This window comes from Sapajus apella, unplaced genomic scaffold (assembly GCF_009761245.1).
Source record: "Sapajus apella isolate SASKATOON/1434 unplaced genomic scaffold, GSC_monkey_1.0 scaffold24, whole genome shotgun sequence".
NCBI lineage: Eukaryota > Metazoa > Chordata > Mammalia > Primates > Cebidae > Sapajus > Sapajus apella.
Window position 1 is genome coordinate 13180743 of NW_022436964.1, and position 18204 is coordinate 13198946.

Here is an 18204-nt window from a genome sequence, read left to right on the forward strand (position 1 = left end):
GCAAGTAAAACCAAAAATAAACCAACCAGCCAAAAAAAAAAAAAAAAAAAAAAAAAAACCAAAACACAAAACAACCCTGTATATGAAGGTTATATGATTCCTTGCCAGACCCATATAATAATCTGACTGTTAAAGTGACATTTTGAGATAATCTTTGTGGGGAAGTAAAATTTCCAGCCTAATTCACAAGCTGGATTTGTTAAGACCCTTCTATATTGAAGATACTTTACCTAATTTATAATAAACATTATAACTTATAAAAATAATTTAATTATAATTATCATTGGAAATATTCTAGGCCTATCTTACTAAACAATTGCATGCAGTAATACTTAGCATTCTCTATCTTGTGCATGAAGCAATGATCAGAATTCATTTTTTAAAAATGTATTGATTACTGACTTTGTGCAGTTGCAAAATAGTTGAAGTATCTGGGAACATTACTTCTATTTGAAAATTTGTGAATAGCTTTTTTTTTTTTTTTTTTTTTTTTTAAATATAGAGGCAAGGGTCTCACTATGTTGCCTAGGCTGGTCTCGAAGTCATGGGCTCACATGATCCTCCCACTTTGGCCTCCCAAATTGTTGGGATTACAGGTGTGAGCCACCACACCCAGCCTAATTTTTGTTCTGAATATCAAAACCAAACACGTGTATATTAGGAGTAAATAGGAAATTTCACAGGAATTTTTGACTCCAAACTTGGAGACTTCAAAGAACTATCCAGCTTCTGAATGCTGCTTAGGATCATTTAGATTGTTAATTTTTTTTTTTTTTTTTTTGAGATGGAGTCTCACTCTGTTGCCCAGGCTTGAATGCAGCGATGCAATCTCAGCTTGCTGCAACCTTCACCTCCCAGGCTCAAGTGATTCTTCTCCCTCAGCCTCCCAAGTAGTTGGGTCTACAGATGGGTGCCACCATGCCTGGCTGATTTTTGTATTTTTAGTAGAGATAGGATTTCGCCAGGTTGACCGAGCTGGTCTTGAACTCCTGACCTCAGGTGATCCGCCCACCTTGGGCCCCCCAAAGTGCTGGGATTACAGGCGTAAGCCTCTGTGCCCAGCTGATTGTTTATTCTCGAAGTGAAGTTGTTAACATTGGTTTATATGGACAGTTTACTTCTAAGTGTTAAATTGTGTGAGAGTTAAGTGTTTTTGAATGAGAAGAGAGGCTTTAGGGAGGAGGTAGGCTTTGGAGACTGGGAGTAATTTGGGGGAGCCCAGGGAAAAGGGAAAAGCATTCTTGGGAAGGAGGAACAACATCGCAAAGGCAGAGTGGCAAGAAAGAAGGGGGAGTGCTTGTGGGAAAGTGAGGCCCTGTGTGAGTGTGACAGCACAGAAGGAAATAGGGTCTTGTCCATAAGGCACAACTCTTTTTATGGAACGCCTTGCAGATCACAAAGGGGAGTTGAGACCTGGGCATGTACAAAATTATTCTAAAAGTTTCTAAACCGGGTAGTCCTTGTTATCTACACTTCTTTCCTTGGTCCTAGAGTGACTGAGTCCCAATTTGGGACCAGAGGTTTGAAAAACACCTTAAAAAATATTTGTGCCTATTTATCCATAAAGTGTTTATAAATATTTACATATAAATATAAAGCATATTTATTTAATCACATATGGAACTGAAGTGAACAACAAGAATAAAATTTATTTGAAACTGGAATTGCTCCAGAAAATGAGGAGCAAATATATACTTGCTGTGTTAAGAATATCAAGATGGAATTCTAGGACATAAAATATGTACAAAAAGTTCAGAATAAAATACACCCGCTGGCTTTAATTATAATTACATTTACATTGAGGGAACCTTTTGGAGGAAGGTAAGATGTGCCATAAATATGAAACATCTTCTCTGCCTAGGTGGTGTTTACTAGTGATCCTCATAAAAGTTACCTCCCGGTGCAATTCCAGTCACCTGGTAAAGCAGAAACCCAGCGTGGAGACCCGTCTGTTATTTCTGTAAGTACCATCTGGTGTTGTCTTAGGCTGTTCTAGGTGGTATAACAAAATGCCATAAACTAGAGAGCTTATAAACAACAGAAATTTACTTCTCACAGTTCTGGAGGCTGGAAAGTCCAAGAGCAAGGTGCCAGCAAATTGAGTGTCTGGTGAGCCTGGTTCATGGATAGAGCCTTCTCACTGCATTCTTACAGGGTAGAAAGGTCCAGGGATCTCTCTCAGACTTCTTTTATAAGAGCGCTGATCCCATTCATGAGGGTTACACTGTCATGTCCTGATCACTTCCCAAAGATTCTACCTGCTAATACTGTTACCTTGGAGATGACATTTTCAACAGATAAATATTTGGCAGGACACAGGCATTCAGACCAGATGTGCACACTGGCGTAGCTTCTTGCTTTTATCTTCTATCTTGGTGACATGAATTACCTCTGACTATAGTCACTGGTTTGTAATCACATTTTCTATTATTGGTAGCAAGCAATACAATAGAGGTATAAATACCTCCTAAACATTTGTGTTTTTAAATAAATTTAAGAAATGTTTTTTTTCCTAAGTAGATTGTGTCTACTCATTAACTTTGTTCTTGGAAACTTTATAAAATAACCTTCAAGGTTGTTTAAGATATGGGAAATAAAAGTTTTAACAACTCTTTGGCCTTTTAAGATTGCCTCTTCTGTATTTTTTTTCAGTTGAGGAAAATGAAGATGCAAAGTGTTAGTTGTCTTTTCTAAGTGACTTGATGGAAGTGTAGACATGAGTTTCAGTATCAACACTAGCATGTGCTCATAGAGCCAGGTTAGCCACTGAGAACCAGGTCTCAGCATGTGGCCTGTCCAAAATCAGGGTACCACCTGGGTGCCTGATTGACCTGGGTGCCACCATACAAAGAACTCTGGGTGACAGGTATCCAACCTTTGAACCAGGACTCAGCCAAAACCTGTGCCATCTCACATGGTCTCCTTAGGGGCTTGGTTTTTTTAGTGGTGGGCAACATAATCACAAATCCATATATACGTGGACAGAATTAAAGTTTACTTTGTTTGTCTTTTTTTTTTTTTTTTTTTTTTTTTTTTTTTTTAGTTGTAGTAAAATACATATAAGCTTTACCATCTTAACCATTCTCAAGCGGGCAGGCCATTCATTGGTATGAAGTCCATTCAGACTGTTGTGCAGCCATCCCTGCCATCCAGCTCCGGAACTAAAGTTCTACTTCACAACTCTGAATTAAGACTATCCCTATGTAAATGTAGCTCAAAGATTCTTGGGTTTTTTTGTTTGTTTGTTTGTTTTTGAGACAGGGTCTCACTCCGTCACCCAGGCTGGAGTGCAGGGGTGCAGTCTTGGCTCACTGCAACCTCCACCTCCCAGGCTAAATTGACCCTCCCACATAGCTGGGACTACAGGCACAGGCTACAGCACTTCGTTAATTTTTAAAACATTTTTTATAGAAACGGAATCCCACGGTGTTGCTCAGGCTAGTCTTGAACTTCTGGGCTCAAGCGATCCTTCCACCTTGGTCTCCCAAAGTGCTGGGATTACAGGTGTGAGCCATCACACCAGGTTAAAGATTCTTCAAGTCTGTGTTTATACCTGTTCCCCTCCTTTAGCAGTTCTGCATTTTGTAATATACTCATGATGTAATTTTATTTGCATGAAATTTGCTATCTCATCATCTGACTGCAGTCAGCTGTATGAGGAACCTGATCCCAGCCTGTTAGCTTGGTATCTGGTGGGAGTTGCATAAGGGAAAGCAGGTGGGTGCTGAGTCTCACTGCTCTGGGTAGTTTACTAGATAATTGAGAAGATATATGCTCCCTGAGAAAACATTGTGGGACTCCATTGCTACATACTGGGTGCCTGGGACTCTAGAAAAATCATGCTTATCTCTAGTACTTGTCACATTCATTATCTGAAAACTCTTCCCTCCGATCTGGCATTGCATTAGGGTTTTTGTTTGTTTGTTTTGAGACAGAGTCTCCCCTTGTCTTCCAGGCTGCTATGCAGTGGCTCTATCTTGGCTCATTGCAACCTCCAACCTCCCGGTTCAAGCGATTCTCCTGCCTCAGCCTCCTGAGTAGCTGGGATTATAGGCACCAGCCACCACGCCTAGCTAATTTTAAAATTTTTATTAGAGATGGGGTTTCACCAAGTTGGCCAGACTGGTCTTGAACTCCTGACCTCAGGTGATTCACCCTCCTCAGCCTTCCAGAGTGTTGGGATTATAGGCGTGAGCCACTGCACCCAGCTGGTTTTGTTTTTTTTTTAAGACAAGGTCTTGCTATGTTGCCCAGGATGACCTTGAACTCCTAGACTCAGGTGACCCTCCTACTTCAGCCTCCTGAGTAGCTGAGATTACAGGCATGGGCCACTGGACCTTGCTTGGCTTTAGTTTTCATGGAAAGTTTTGTGGTTTTTTTTTTAAGCAACAGGTTTTGGGGATACTTTTCATGGGTGTAGTTTGAATATGTTGAGGACTGTTATGTAATTTTTCTTAAATGTACCTCAATTTTAAGTATTGAGATTTTTAAAAATAAGGAAATATGTCTAGTCTTTCCATATATAAAATTTACTTCAAATGCTTCCAGAACTATTCACTGGATTGGTGCAATTTAAACATAGCTAAAGGACCTTTTTTTCTTTTTTCTCTGAGACAGAGTCTCACTCAGTTGCCCAGGCTGGAATGCAGTGGCACCATCTCCACTGACTGCAGCCTCCACCTTCTGGGTTCAAGCAGTTCTCCTACCGCAGCCTCGCAAGTAGCTGGGATCACATGCATGTACCACCATGCCCAGCTAATTTTTGTCTTTTTAGTAGAGATGGGGTTTCACCATTTTGGTCAGGCTGGTCTCAAACTCCTGACCCAAGTGATTCGTTCACCCTGGCCTCCCAAAGTGCTAGGATTGGATTACAGGCATGAGCCACCGAGCCCGGCCTTAAAGGGCCATTTTGAATATCACTGAGATCAAAAGTGAATAGAAGTAAAATGTAAACATTATAATTTCCCCAAGCATGGACAGGTACAGTGGTGAGAACATTTCTCCTTTGTTAGCCTTTAACATAGTTTATAATTTTACATCTTAGAAACAGTGCCTTTGAGTTTAATTAGTGTTTAGTCAGTTGTTTTGTTTTGTGTCTTCCTTTTTGGCTGAGAAATTAATGATATTTAGAAATGTCTGGGGTCCTTTTTCTTGAAAAGATCACAAACCATTGATTTAAAGAGGATGACTATGAAAATTTAGCTCACAATAATTGTGAAATAAATGTAGTAGTTCCTTGTAGCTTAAATTCGAGTAAAATTACCACTTTGTCATTTTGATCTCAGAGGAGAGCTGTATTTATAGCAAACTACAAATATAAACTAACATGGAATTCCTGTGGGTCAAGGCATGATGTATATTTCTATGTGTGTGTGTATCATTTTCTGAACCAATATGACAATAAATGAACCATCTGAGCTGAAGTATAGAGGCAGCCACCTATCATTGACTTACAAAGCTTTGACCCCAGTTAGAGAGTATATGTAAGAAGGAAGGCCTTGAGCACTGCAGAATGAGTCACGCAGTTTAGCTGAGTTGGGGACACCATGCCTTGCTCAAAGCAGCTTCTCCAGTCAGCAAACAAACATCAGTCAAGGCAGAATCTATAGGCAGCGTCTGGGATCACAGGCACAATTTCAGATGGTGAGTAAAAACCAAGTGAAACATACAATTGGAACCTTGGAAATATGCTTTGAATCATGGGTTTAGAAGACAAAGGGAAAGGGCTAGAAAAATGAGTCATCCTGCAGATGTTCTTGAAATGATGATGACAGCAGAAGTCGTGTTTGCGTTCTCAGGTCAATGGCACCAGCTTTACCTTCCAAAATGCAGGCGTCCTCCTCCTTGTTGTGAATGCGTGCAGTGTTCCATTCCAGTTGACGGAAAGAAAGGATTTTCTTCTTGCTAATGTCAGTCGCATGGAAGAGTACTTAAAAACAGGCATCCCTCCAAGGTAGGTCAAGCTTGTGCTGTAACCGGGAAGAGCCACCTTAAAGATGTGGAGTGCTCCAGACCAATAATGGCTGGTCAACTCTGATTTTTCACTCTGGACATTCAGGGCTCTGTGCAAGGTATTCATTCCTCTCCTACCTCAGATGGATGCTCACGTCGTCTAAGCTGCTTATCACTGACAAGCCATTGCTTATCAGTGGCAGAACTTGGATGCTGCAAGATTTTACAAATGGTGGAAAGGCTCTTAGGAGGGAAAAAAGCTCATTGTTTGGAACATTACTATCCCATTTTTTATTATTTTTTGAGTCTCATAAAGTATCAGAGCATTATACTTTTTAGCATTAAGTTGATGTATTTTGTCCAGTCTCCCACAGAAGGCTTATTACTATTTGAAGTGATTTTCCAGGCAATTCACCTTTGTAGCCATCTGTCCCACTGATGCTCTTGGACAGCACTGCACTATGACTAATACAGGAAGTCATCACCTGGGTCACTTGGAAATGGCTGGAAAAGAGTAAATTGATTTTTGAAGTGGTTGAGTGTGCAGTCACTCTTTTAGTGCAGTAGTCTGATTAGTTTCCTTTGCTGACTGAAGAAAGCTGCACAGGAGAGAAACCTTTCCTTTTCTGGGTTCGTTAGACCCTACCTAAAGGCAGAGATGAACTCGGTGTTTTCTGCCTTTGCCGCAGATGTTGATTCATACACAGGCTTTCATTTAGTGGAACCATTAAGGAAGGAACATAAGCTTCCCCCAAATTAAAGGCCTATCAGGCTTTAGAATCATTTTCTGATTGCTTACACTCTGACTAGTTTATAGAACCAGATCCCAATAAATTCCATGAAGTCACTGGATTATTTGGATATAACATTAATTGTGTATATGTAGTTCTGTCTTCCGGTTTAAGACACTTGTACAGCCTCAATTTTCTTAAAGGATTTAAAGATTTTTCCTAATGTTGAAAACACATGCACTCACTTCCCCTAAAACAATCTAGGATTTAAACCTCACCACAGATATTTAGGACAACATGGCAGTATTGCAAGGTACCCCATAGATTTAAGAGGTAAAGCCAACTCATTAACAGAAAGGCTTTTAAGGTACTGGTAATGCTGTTTCTTGATCCGCCCTCTGGTTATACAGATAGGTTTTGTTTGCAAAACTTCAATGTGTGTGTTGTATTTTAATAAAGTGTTAAGCAGGTATGGAGCAACTGGCAGTGACTTCTGTGGAGATTGAGCACATGTCTATGTGTACAGGGTTGGGGGGTGACTGTATGATCTTGTGGGTAATTCTAACTTATTGAAGAAATAGGGTGGTAGTGCTTAGACTGCTGCAGTGTTTCTAGATTGTGTCACCACTGCTTTAGAAAGACTACAGTAGGCTGGGTGCGGTGGCCCACACCTTAATCCCAGCACTTTGGGAGGCCCAGGCAGGCGGATCACCTGAGGTCATGGGTTTGAGACCAGCCTGGCCAACAGGGTGAAACCTCGTTTCTACTAAAAATACAAAAAATTAGCCCTACATGGTGGTAGATGCCTGTAATCCCGGCTACTTGGAAGGCTGAGGCAGGGGAATTGCTTGAACCCAAGAGGCAGAGTTTGCAGTGAGCTGAGATTACGCCACCGCACTTCAGCCTGGGCAACAGAGCGAGACTCTGTCTCCAAAAAAAAAAGAAAAGAAAGACTATAGTAAAGAACTCATACCAGCATGAGACTTAAGGCTCTTCATCTTAAGAACTATAAAGACCCACATTAAGACATACTACGTAAATCTCAACTTCCTGTAGACATCCTTGATGACTTTGAAAATAAATCAATCTGATGTTACCTTTTAATTAATAAGAGCTACTCAGAGCCCCCTAAACACTGATTTGTTCTTGAAAAAAAATTTTTTTTTCAGTAATACTGGCCAAGAGGTCAGACACAGTGGCCCATTCCTATAATCCCAGCACTTTGGGAGGCTGTGGCAGGACGATTGCTTGAGGCCAGGAGTTCAAGACTAGTCTGGGCAATGTAATGAGACCTTGTCTCTACAAAAAATTTAAAAATTATCTGGATATGCAGGCACATACCTGTAGTCTCAGCTACTGGGGAGGCTAGCACAGGAAGACCCCTTGAGCCCAAGAGTTTGAGGCTTCAGTAAGTTGTAATTGTATCACTGCATTTCAGCCTGGGTGACAGAGCAAGGAATCTATGTCTAAAAAAGCAAAACAAAACAAAAAACAGTTGCCCAGGCTGGAGTGCAGTGGTGTGATCACAGCTCAATGAAGACTCAACCTTCCAGGCTCAAGTGACCTTCCTGCCTCAGACTTCCAAGTAGCTGGGACTAGAAATGTGTACTGCCACACCTGACTGGTTTTTTGGTTTGTTTAATTTTTTAAAAAAATTTATTTGTGGAGATGGAGTTTTGCTGTTTCCCAGGCTAGTCTTGAGCTCCTGGGCTCAAGTGATCCTCTTATCTCCGCCTCCCAAAAAGTGCTGGAATTAAAGGTGTGAGCCACTGCACCCAGCTGGCCAAGAACATTTCTGATTAAAGTTTTTGAAGCAGTGAGTTTGTATGTACACACACACACACACACACACACACACACATACAGAAAATAAATACATCATTAAATACATTGCTAAAGGATATGCAACAGGAGCTGAATCAAAGGAGAGACTCCTTGTTGCTGAATGGAAAAATTAATAAAAATGTCACTTTACCTTAATTAAAATATAAATTTGACACATTTCCGTTAATGTCCCAGAAGGTACTTTTCTATCTTACTTGATAGTTGATACTCTAGTTCATCTGGAAGAATAAATGAGAGAGTAGTAAAATATAAACAAATTACAGTAATACAAGGAGCTTGTTTTATCAAATATTAAAATAAACCATGAAGCCGTGGTAATTAGGCCAGCATAGCTTTGGCAGAGAAGAGCAAGATCAGAGGAGAAGAACAGAGAATCCACATATAGAAACACGCATGTGTGTTGGTTTACTGTGTGACAACGATTCCAATTCAAACCATGTAAAACACATTTTATTTATTTATTTTTAGAATTGTGTTATCCATTTGTTTAATAAATAGATAATAGAATGTAAATAGAATATTTGAAACTAAACAAAACCATTCTCCCATGTTACAGTAAACTTATTCCCTGATAGTGGAGAAGGAAGGGTGAGGGGTGGATGATGAGATATTACTTAATGGCCCAGTGTATGTTATTTGGGCGATGGATACCCTAAGTGCCCTGACTTCACCACTATGCATCTTAGGAATGTAATGAAATTGCACTTGTGCCCTACAAATTTATACAAATTATAAACAACAGCAACAATAAACTATTCCCTAAAAGAGCTGTGTCCCAGACCATTTACTCGGTCAGCAGTCCCCAAACTTTTTGACATCAGAGACCGGTTTCATGGAAGATTTTTTTTTTCTATGGACCGGAGGGGGAGAGGGATGGTTTCAGGATGATTCAAGTGCATTATATTTACTGTGCACTTTATTTCTATTATTATTACATTATATCATGAAATAATTATGTGAAATAATTATTTCATTATATTACAATTATATAATTGTATTGTAATTATATATAATATATAATTGTAATGTATAATATATTACTATGTAATTGTATATATTATATATTACAATGTAATTATGTTATATATAATGAAATATTACAATGTAATAATTACGCAACACACCATATGTAGAATCAGTGGGAGATTTGAGCTTGTTTTCCTGCAACTGTCTGGTCCATCTAGGGGTGATGGGAGACAGTGACCGATCATCAGGCATTAAATTTTCAGGAGCGCACAACCTAGGTCTCTCATATGCTCGGTTCACAATAGCGTTCCTGCTCCTGTGAGAGTTGAGTGCCACAGCTGACCTGATAGGAGGCAGAGGTCAGGCTGTAATGCAAGTGATGGGGAATGGCTATAAATACAGATGAAGCTTTGCCTGTCTGCTCACCTCTTGCTGTGGAACTCAGTTCCTAATCTACTGGTACCTGTCCATGGCCCAGGGTTGGGAACCCCTGCACTAGGTGAACTTACATAAATGATTTGGTTACTCTGTGTGTTACCCCTTGTAAGAGCAACATGTGAAGCCCATGGTGGGGGGTGGACAGTGGGAATTGGATGAAAAAGCATCTGGGCTTTTTTTCCTTTTAGGGGTTCTGCTTTTATCTAATATTTCTATTCAGCACTCAGTTCAGAAGGCTACTTAATAGAAAGATACTCATGCTGAAGGATTGAAACTGGTTCTGACTTTCTAAATTTTACATACAGGTCAATTGTTCTGTTGAGCACAAGAGGAGAAATAAAGCAGTTGAACATTTCAGACTTACTAGTACCTCTGGGATTAGCCAAACCAGCTCATCTTTATGACCAAGGTTTGTATCTGTATTATTCCATGAAGTTCTTACAGGGCCAGCAACATAGGCAATTCTATGGTGCAATTTAGTTACCAGCCAATTTTCATGAGCTTGTTTTGCTGGAGTGAGTCTCATTAAGATGATTTCTAAATAAGGGAACACTATGAGAGGAAGTGTGTTGGGATGTGGTTTGTTATCTGGGGCAAGAGGAGGGTGGTGAAAGTTCATTTGCTGATGTGAGGAAGTGTAGAGTTTTTAATAGCTGCCTTTGTTTTGCTCACCTCCGACTCACCTCCTGCATTCTCTTGCTGGAATATAGCTACAAACATTGAAGCTTTTTTCTTTTCTTTCTTTTTTTTTTTTTTTTAGGGAGCACCATATTTTTGGGATTCAGTGGAAACTTTAAACCATCATGGACTAAGCTGTTTACCAGTCCTGCTGGACAGGGCCTTGGGGTGCTTGAACAATTCATACCTTTGCAGCTGGACGAATATGGTTGTCCCAGAGCCGCCACTGTCCACAGAAGAGACCTGGAACTGCTAAAGCAAGCTTCAAAAGCACATTAGAGACTAACTGTAACTTAAGTGCTGGGGGAAAAAATGTGAACTAACTTATTTAATTTATGGCATTTTAAAATGACACTGTTAACCCCACGGAACCATTTCCCAGTTTGATACAGAACAGGGAGAAAAAGTGTTTGAAGTCATTGCTTGGATACCAGCTTCATGCACCTTCTAGTTGTACAAAATGTTAAAGACGTCATTTGTATTTGTAAGGCTGGTGTATTGAGAGAGCAGATCTCTTATTGCTCACTTTCTACCCCAGTATTTTGTAATGATCATGAACAGTGTTTTTACTTTTTGTATAATGGGGTGGGGTGGAGTGGGGGCTTCTGAGAGTCAGCCTGAGGTCTTTAGAGGACCAGCTATTGTAGCATCTTGGATACTTGAAGTCTAATGCTCAGTTGTGTCTGGTGGCAGTTGACTTGGTGGCTGGCATGTTCAGCAGCGTCTGGGGCCCTGTTTCTGGACAGCCTTTGAGGATTTTCTATGATATTGAATGACAGAGTTTTAAGCGGCAACTCAGGCCCAGCTCATGCCCTTTTTTTTTGCCTGGACATGTGCTGTTTTTATTCACTTGTATATCAATTACTTGTAAGGGTTCAACTTTCAAACAGGAAGTATATTGGGACAAAAGGGCTCTTAGGGATTAGAAATCCCTTTAATCTGTGACCGTTGGGCAAAAACTTTTCCTGCAGCAAAAGTCTGAAGCTGTTGGGACCATTTTTGCAGCTTTAATCCTTAGCTTGTTTTGACTGTGTATTTGTGTTTAAAATGCAGAGCTGAACTGAATATTTCCTTTTTTTTTTTTAAGAAGTAGGTTTTTTTCCTGAACCGTAAACTTGTATCGTTTTAACTTGCACAAAGGAAGTCTGTTCTTGGTGTTGCTCTTGCACTTGGGTTTTCTGTTCTTGTTTGTGTGGATTTTAAAAAGCTTTTCTGCTCATCCTCCTGCCAGGAAAATCCCAGAAAGCTTAATGATACCCCAAAATGATTACACCCAGGGAGGAAAAAAAAGGAGCGCTTTCTAGGGGCAGAATCATGGAGCGACTACTCAGAAATGAACCTCTTTATAGCCTTACAGGAATGAGTCACTCTTTCTTAATGAAATGTTAAAGCCAATTAAAAAGCCGTGATGCCCAGCTTCTCTTTCCGTGGGGTCCATTCGTCTCCTGCAGGTGAATCACATACGGCAAGAGGCAGTGATTGGTCTGCTGCCATACCAAGAGGAAAGGAGCAGCAAAATGTCTTTATGTTCTTCCAAAATCCCCTATGCATGAAGTGTAGAGGAGGGATGGCCGAGGGCAGGTGGTAGGAAGTGTGTTTCGGCTAACACTGGCAATGAGTAGATAATTTCACTTTCCTCTTCCAAGGGCAAAGGCTGATGGCCTCTACCTTTGTATCCAGGAGAAAATGCAGAGCAGCTCTGTGACTTCTGTTATTTTACAAAATATGCTACCTCAAAGTGCTACCGATAAACCTTTCTAACTGTAAGTGCTCTTACTAAGGGCACATGTCTTAAAGTTAGTTTTTTGTTTTGTGGGGTTTCTTTTTTTTTGTATATTGATAAATGAGATTTTACCTATTATTATTGGATCATGGTTCCTGAAGCTCATTAAAGTTTGCGTGTGTGTGTGTGTGTGTGTGCATGCGTGTGTAAAGTTTTATGACTTAAATATCTTTATGTGTGTTTTTTAGAGTTTGGTTCTTTAAAGATTTGGAGAAGATATGTAAATTACCAAGGCACTCGGTTTTTCTGTTTTATATACTAATAATCAGGGCCTAAGTTAAATAAAAATATGTGTGCATGTATTCTATATATGTGCGTATGTTTATTTATTTATTATTTTTTTTTTTTTGAGATGGAGTCTTGCTCTGTCTTTAGGCTGGAGTGTAGTGATGCAATCTTAGCTCACTGCAGCCTCTACCTCCCAGGTTCAAGCAATTCTCCTGCCTCAGCCTCTCGAGTAGCTCGGACTGCAGGCACCTGCCACCACACCCAGCTAATTTTTGTATTTTTAGTAGAGGCGGGGTTTCACAGTGTTGGCCAGGCTGGTCTGAAACTCCTGACCTCAAGTGATCCTCCCACTTTGGCCTCCCAAAGTTCTGGGATTACAGGCGTGAGCCACCAGCGCCTGGCCTGCCTGTGAATTTATATCTCTATGTATAAATTTAAAATTCAGATTCCAGTTGTAAAGAAGTTACTGACTGAAGTGAGGAAGACACTTGGTGGACAGAATCTACCAAGTAGATATTGTAAGAATAAGCTTCAGAAGGGCAGGGACTATATTCTCCAACACAGAGGTTCTCAACCTTGGCTGCACACTGGAATTACCTGAGGAGCTTTAAAAAAAATATAGAGGCCTTAACTTCCCTCCCCTCCCCCCAGATTCAGGTTTAATTGGTGTGGGGTGCAGCCTGGGCATTGGAATTTTTTTTAAAGCTCCCTGGATGATTCTAATATGCAGCCAGGTTTTGGAACCACTGCACTAATATAATAAGCCCACTGTTTAACTCCAGTCTATAATTTTTTTGTGACTAAAACAAAGTTGCATTTATCTATGATTTTTATTTGCGTTTCCTATGTTACTCACAAAACTACCAGCCCTAAACAAAGCTTTTCACTATTGTCTCTTTTTAATAGAAGCTTTTAATACAGTTTTTAGTCCTCAATCCTCTCAAGTCATTAAATTGGTTCTATACACTGATACATACATTTCAGACTATTGGGAGCTAGCAGTCTGTTCTATTTCTACTAAGAAAATATATTCAAAGGTGATTTATAAGTTCGTAAGCATTTTCCATCAGGTGAGGCAGTTGGTTGAGCTCCAGAAATGTGGTCGTCCACAAATCAGCCAGCTGATGAGAAACACAGAGGCTCTCATGTATCCACAGACTGGGGTTTAAGTCTTTGCTGTGATTCCTGCCTCTCCACCTGAGTCTGCATGCCATATATTCAGAGGTTGGAAGAGAGTGCTGGCAAGAAGATGAAAGGCAGACACACTGTCTCATGGACTATGACTCCAAAGCAGCCTCTAAGCTAATGTTTAGACTCAGGAAGGGGAAAAGAGGATTTATGACTCCTCTGTTCTCTAACTTCATCAAGAGATAGCACATCCTCATGCCATTAATCGGGTTACTTTGTCTTAAGGAGGGGAGGGTAATGAAGTGATAGATCGAAGCTTTAGTGCTTCAGATAACTATGGTAGGTTTTTGTTCTTTAAGAGACGAGGTCATGTTTGGAGGAGTCTGGTTGAGAGGCATTTCTGTAAGAAGGAATGAACTTAGTTCAAGTGTTTTTTTCTTTGTTCCTAGGAGGTAAGTACAATACAGAGATTCCATGATGTCAATGTTTGTTAATTTCATCATGCAGAGTTGGAGCTTCCTTGTGGAATTCTTACTTAGTTTTTGGATACTTATTAAACAATGTTTAATAACCTGATACATTCCCCTGGAGGTAAAAACCTTTAATAGGGCAGTAGATTTGTATCATTACTGTTAGTCTTACTTGGTTATAACTCAGTCTGCTGGAAATGTGAGCAGACACTGAGCTGAAGCTAATTTTCAACAAAAGGTCAGGGAGGGAAAAAAAATCAGGGAACTCCATTCCTGCTTCCTTGCTCACAAATGGCAAAATGCTGATCACGACTTGCTGGACCATTTGAGTCATTTGGGAGAGAAGAGTTGTTGTTTTTTCCCCCTTATTTATCTTCAATTTGAGAAAGAAGCTAATCAAAGGATGCTTAAGTCGGCCCTGGTGTTGTGGATAAGGGCACACATGTTTTTTTTTAATGTGGTAAATTTAGACAAGGACTGACTGAACTGTGATTTCTAAATGAGGAACTGTGCCCCACAGGACATCCAAAATTATCAGCCATGGCAAGCTGTGAACATGTTATATCTGAAAATACAGCAAAGCGTGGACCAGAAAACATCATTATAGATGTGTTTTTGCAATTTTCCTAAGACAGACAAAATAATTAGTCTAAATCTGAAAAATGGTAAGTTTAAAGTTCATCCACAGAAAAGCTGGCTTCGTGACCACAATTGAGAAATCCAAGTTGGCAAACCTCTGCCTACAATTCTGAGCTAGGAAGTTTTAATGTATTTAAATTAAACAGAAGAAAAAGAAGAGTAATATTTTATGAGGTGAAAATTCTATGACATTTAAATTTTAGTGTCCATAAATCAGATCTTATTGGAACACAGCCACGCTCATTTGTGTATAAGTATTAACTATGGGCATTTTATGCTGCAGGGGTAGAGATGAGTAGCTGCTACTGAGACTGTAAGTCTGAAAATATTTACTATTAGGCCCTTTACTGAAAAAGTTTACCAGCTCTTGATCTCAGTGAAGTGTAGACCGGCATTCATTGTCCTTGGGTTCTTGGAACCTTCCTACATTGTGAGAATTTTTAAAATAGCAAGTTAAGGAAAAAACCTGCATCAGAATCACCTGAGGTGCTTGAAGAACGTGCAGAATCCCAAGCCCCAGCTCAGACAGGAAAACTGGCATTTCTAGGAGTTGGAGCTGGGAATATGATGTCATAACAAGCGCTCCAGATGATGATCATGAACACTAAAGTTTGACCATCTCATAGAATGCATTGAACCTGTTCTTCCTTTCCCTCTTTTCCTTCAATAGAAAACACATCTGAACAAAATTGACTTTTTTTTAACCTTAATGATTCTATCTACACAGTGTTCCCTAGAACTTCTGACTAGGGCACATTTGATGCTGGGCGGAGTATGTAGCTGTTACTGGGGCAAACGTTTGGAGCCCATGATTGAGTCCTCCCCTCATGATGCCTGAAATTCCACTAGAATGATTCCTTTGGCTACAGTTATTCCTACTCTGAAATCCCAGCCATTCTTTATTTTCTACAAGTTTTCTATTATTTTAAAGACTTAAAGGAAAATGTACATTTGGCCACAATTAGGCTGCACAGACTAACAAAAACATAGGTTTCTTTGCTTTTTGATGAAACTGTATCCACCCTAGTTATTTCACATTTATTGAAGCTCTAATTGGTAATTGCAGATGTATTTTTTGTGAGTTAGAATGAATCATTTCATACAAGCAGTTTGCTTTGCAAGCACAAATCTTTTAATGCATAAACTTCACGGAGGGTTGCAGGATGTGGCTGAGTAGAGTTGGCGGATAATGAGATTGACCGTTGCCAGGGAAGAGGGTGGTTATGGGAGGTTCACCTCCCATCAGCCCATATTGATTGTCAACATCCAGTTCCTGAGAAAGGAGGGCCTGGGTCAGGTAGGTTTCTGATGTGGGAGAATGCAAGATTTGCAAGTCTTAGGAGGCAAGAAACATCCTTAGCCCCCACGATGGGTAGAGCAAGAGTTCTGATGGGAGAGAAAGATGACAAAACTTCTGCCTCCTTTAAGAGTGCATGCGGTCAGTTGTTTTTTTAAGGAAAATAGTTCTTAGGAAGAGGAAGTCGAGTGGAAGCAGGGTAGATTGTCTGTTAGTTATTTGCTGCAGGTGTGGATGTTTTGGTGACCAATCTAGGTTTGATTCTGCTAAGGCTCTCTATTTAGTGGTGGTTCTGGGAGCAGCTTCCTCCTCCTGAGCCTCAGCTTTCTCATCTATAAAATGGAACTATTTGTACTTTTATGAAATTACAGAGGGGATTAAATGAGAACAGCTCTCGCTCCTGAACATGGCTGGTCATAAAACACCTGATGGTTTGTTTTCTAAAAAATTAGATTTCCAGACCACTGTGAATTCTAATTTAGTAGTCTGTTTGTTGAGGGTTAAGAATTAGGGAATCTGGATTAAAAAAAAACCCAAACTTCCCAGACAATGCCAGTTTGGGGAACCACTGAGAATATCTTATGCAAAAGCCTGCCCTGGTTTCAACACACGCTGGGGCTGTTACTCGTATCTAGAAAACGGGACCCGAAGCCAGGCAATCCTTGTTCAGCGAGTTGGTCTGAACATCATCATAAGGTTTGCATTCATGCCCTTAGTTGCCCTAGCACCATAACTCAACAAATCAGCTGTGTGGGAACTGGAGCTATGAAATGTAGAAAAAAACCAAAAAACTCTGAAAAGACTTGGCCTCACCCTGTTGTTCTGCAGCTAGTATGTGTCGTTTTCAGCTCTTGTGAGGGGAAACTTTAGTTCAGTTAATAATTTGTCTATTCTATTCCCTCTGTATCATAAACTAACAGAGACTAGAAACATCTCATTTCTATTTCTTAGTTCTTTAACCACATACAATTTCACTTTTCCTTCCTATCAAGTAGGAAAAAATGCTATTATGTAGTGAAATGTTTTAGAGCTAAGGTTCGTTAAGGAACAAACTGAGTTCAAGGACTTGGAAAATGAGTGCCTTTGACGACATACTTTCCCGTGATTCTGTGCTCCCCTCCCAGCTGCCCACCCCTGGGGCCCTTGTCCTGCTGGAAGACCACATTCCCAAAACTGTTTGGTAACTCATGTTCCACTGCTGCTCACATGTTCCCTTCGAACCCTCAGGATACTCAGCCCTTGCTAAAGTAATTCAAAAATCAGGTCAGTCCTCATGTCTAAAGAATTTGTTTTAAAATTCTTTCCTGGGAGGCAATGCGATTTTAATATCTGCCCAGAGCACGTTATAGTTCTGAAAGTAATGTGTACCCGGAATTTTTGTTTACATATCTGATTTATTGGTTTTTAAAGCACTTTTGCCCTCTGGCAGCATATTGAACTCTATATGAGACTGATTTCATCTGTGTGTAGAGGAAATTACAGATCCGGAAAATTCACACCCTGGAGAACTAGTTCTGGGTAGTGGAGTCAATACATCTACAGGATATGAGTATTTGTACTTGAGTGGAATCCCTCTGATTACCTTCCGGAAGGTCATGGATTATACTGTGATTTTCCTCCAGCTTAAGCAATGTTCTCAGAACACAGATACTAGATAGAAACAGTACCTGGCTCTGAAACATATAATCCACTCAGATTCCAGGCCCAGGATCTTGGCCACAAGAAAGCATGTTTATCCCAGTATCTTCCTGGAAGCTGTGCTCTGTGAACACTGGAAAATTCTTTCTTTTTGTAATGTCTTGCATTTCTGTAAGTCACCTATTTTAACAGCTAAAAGGAACAGATTTGTTAATTATAGTTTTCCTTTGTTGCAGCTCTGTATCGAAGACATATGCCAGCAAAGTTAAGGAAGGATGCAAGTAGATAGATGACACATAAACAAGATTAGGAATCAAGGATTAGGGGCTTCCTGTGCAGTTTTATCCTGAAACTGACCCCAGGAATAGGGTCAGTTACAAACACAAAATTATTTTTGTGAGGGGAGTGTGT

General features: G+C 40.1%; 1 protein-coding gene across 3 annotated transcripts in view; it reads left to right on the forward strand.

Moving 5' to 3' along the window:
* CEMIP2 (cell migration inducing hyaluronidase 2) overlaps nucleotides 1–12700 on the forward strand; it is an 81925-nt gene extending 69225 nt beyond the window's left edge. For 2 of the 3 annotated variants that reach the window (XM_032290699.1, XM_032290700.1), the window contains exons 21-24: nucleotides 1862–1960; nucleotides 5799–5953; nucleotides 10238–10341; nucleotides 10693–12658. In XM_032290699.1, the coding sequence (XP_032146590.1) occupies nucleotides 1862–1960; nucleotides 5799–5953; nucleotides 10238–10341; nucleotides 10693–10889 (555 nt within the window). In that variant the 3' untranslated portion in view covers nucleotides 10890–12658. Of the gene's footprint in view, nucleotides 1–1861; nucleotides 1961–5798; nucleotides 5954–10237; nucleotides 10342–10692 lie in introns of all 3 variants that reach the window. The other variant, XM_032290697.1, reaches the window with a different exon arrangement.
* The last annotated feature ends 5504 nt before the right edge of the window (nucleotides 12701–18204 follow it).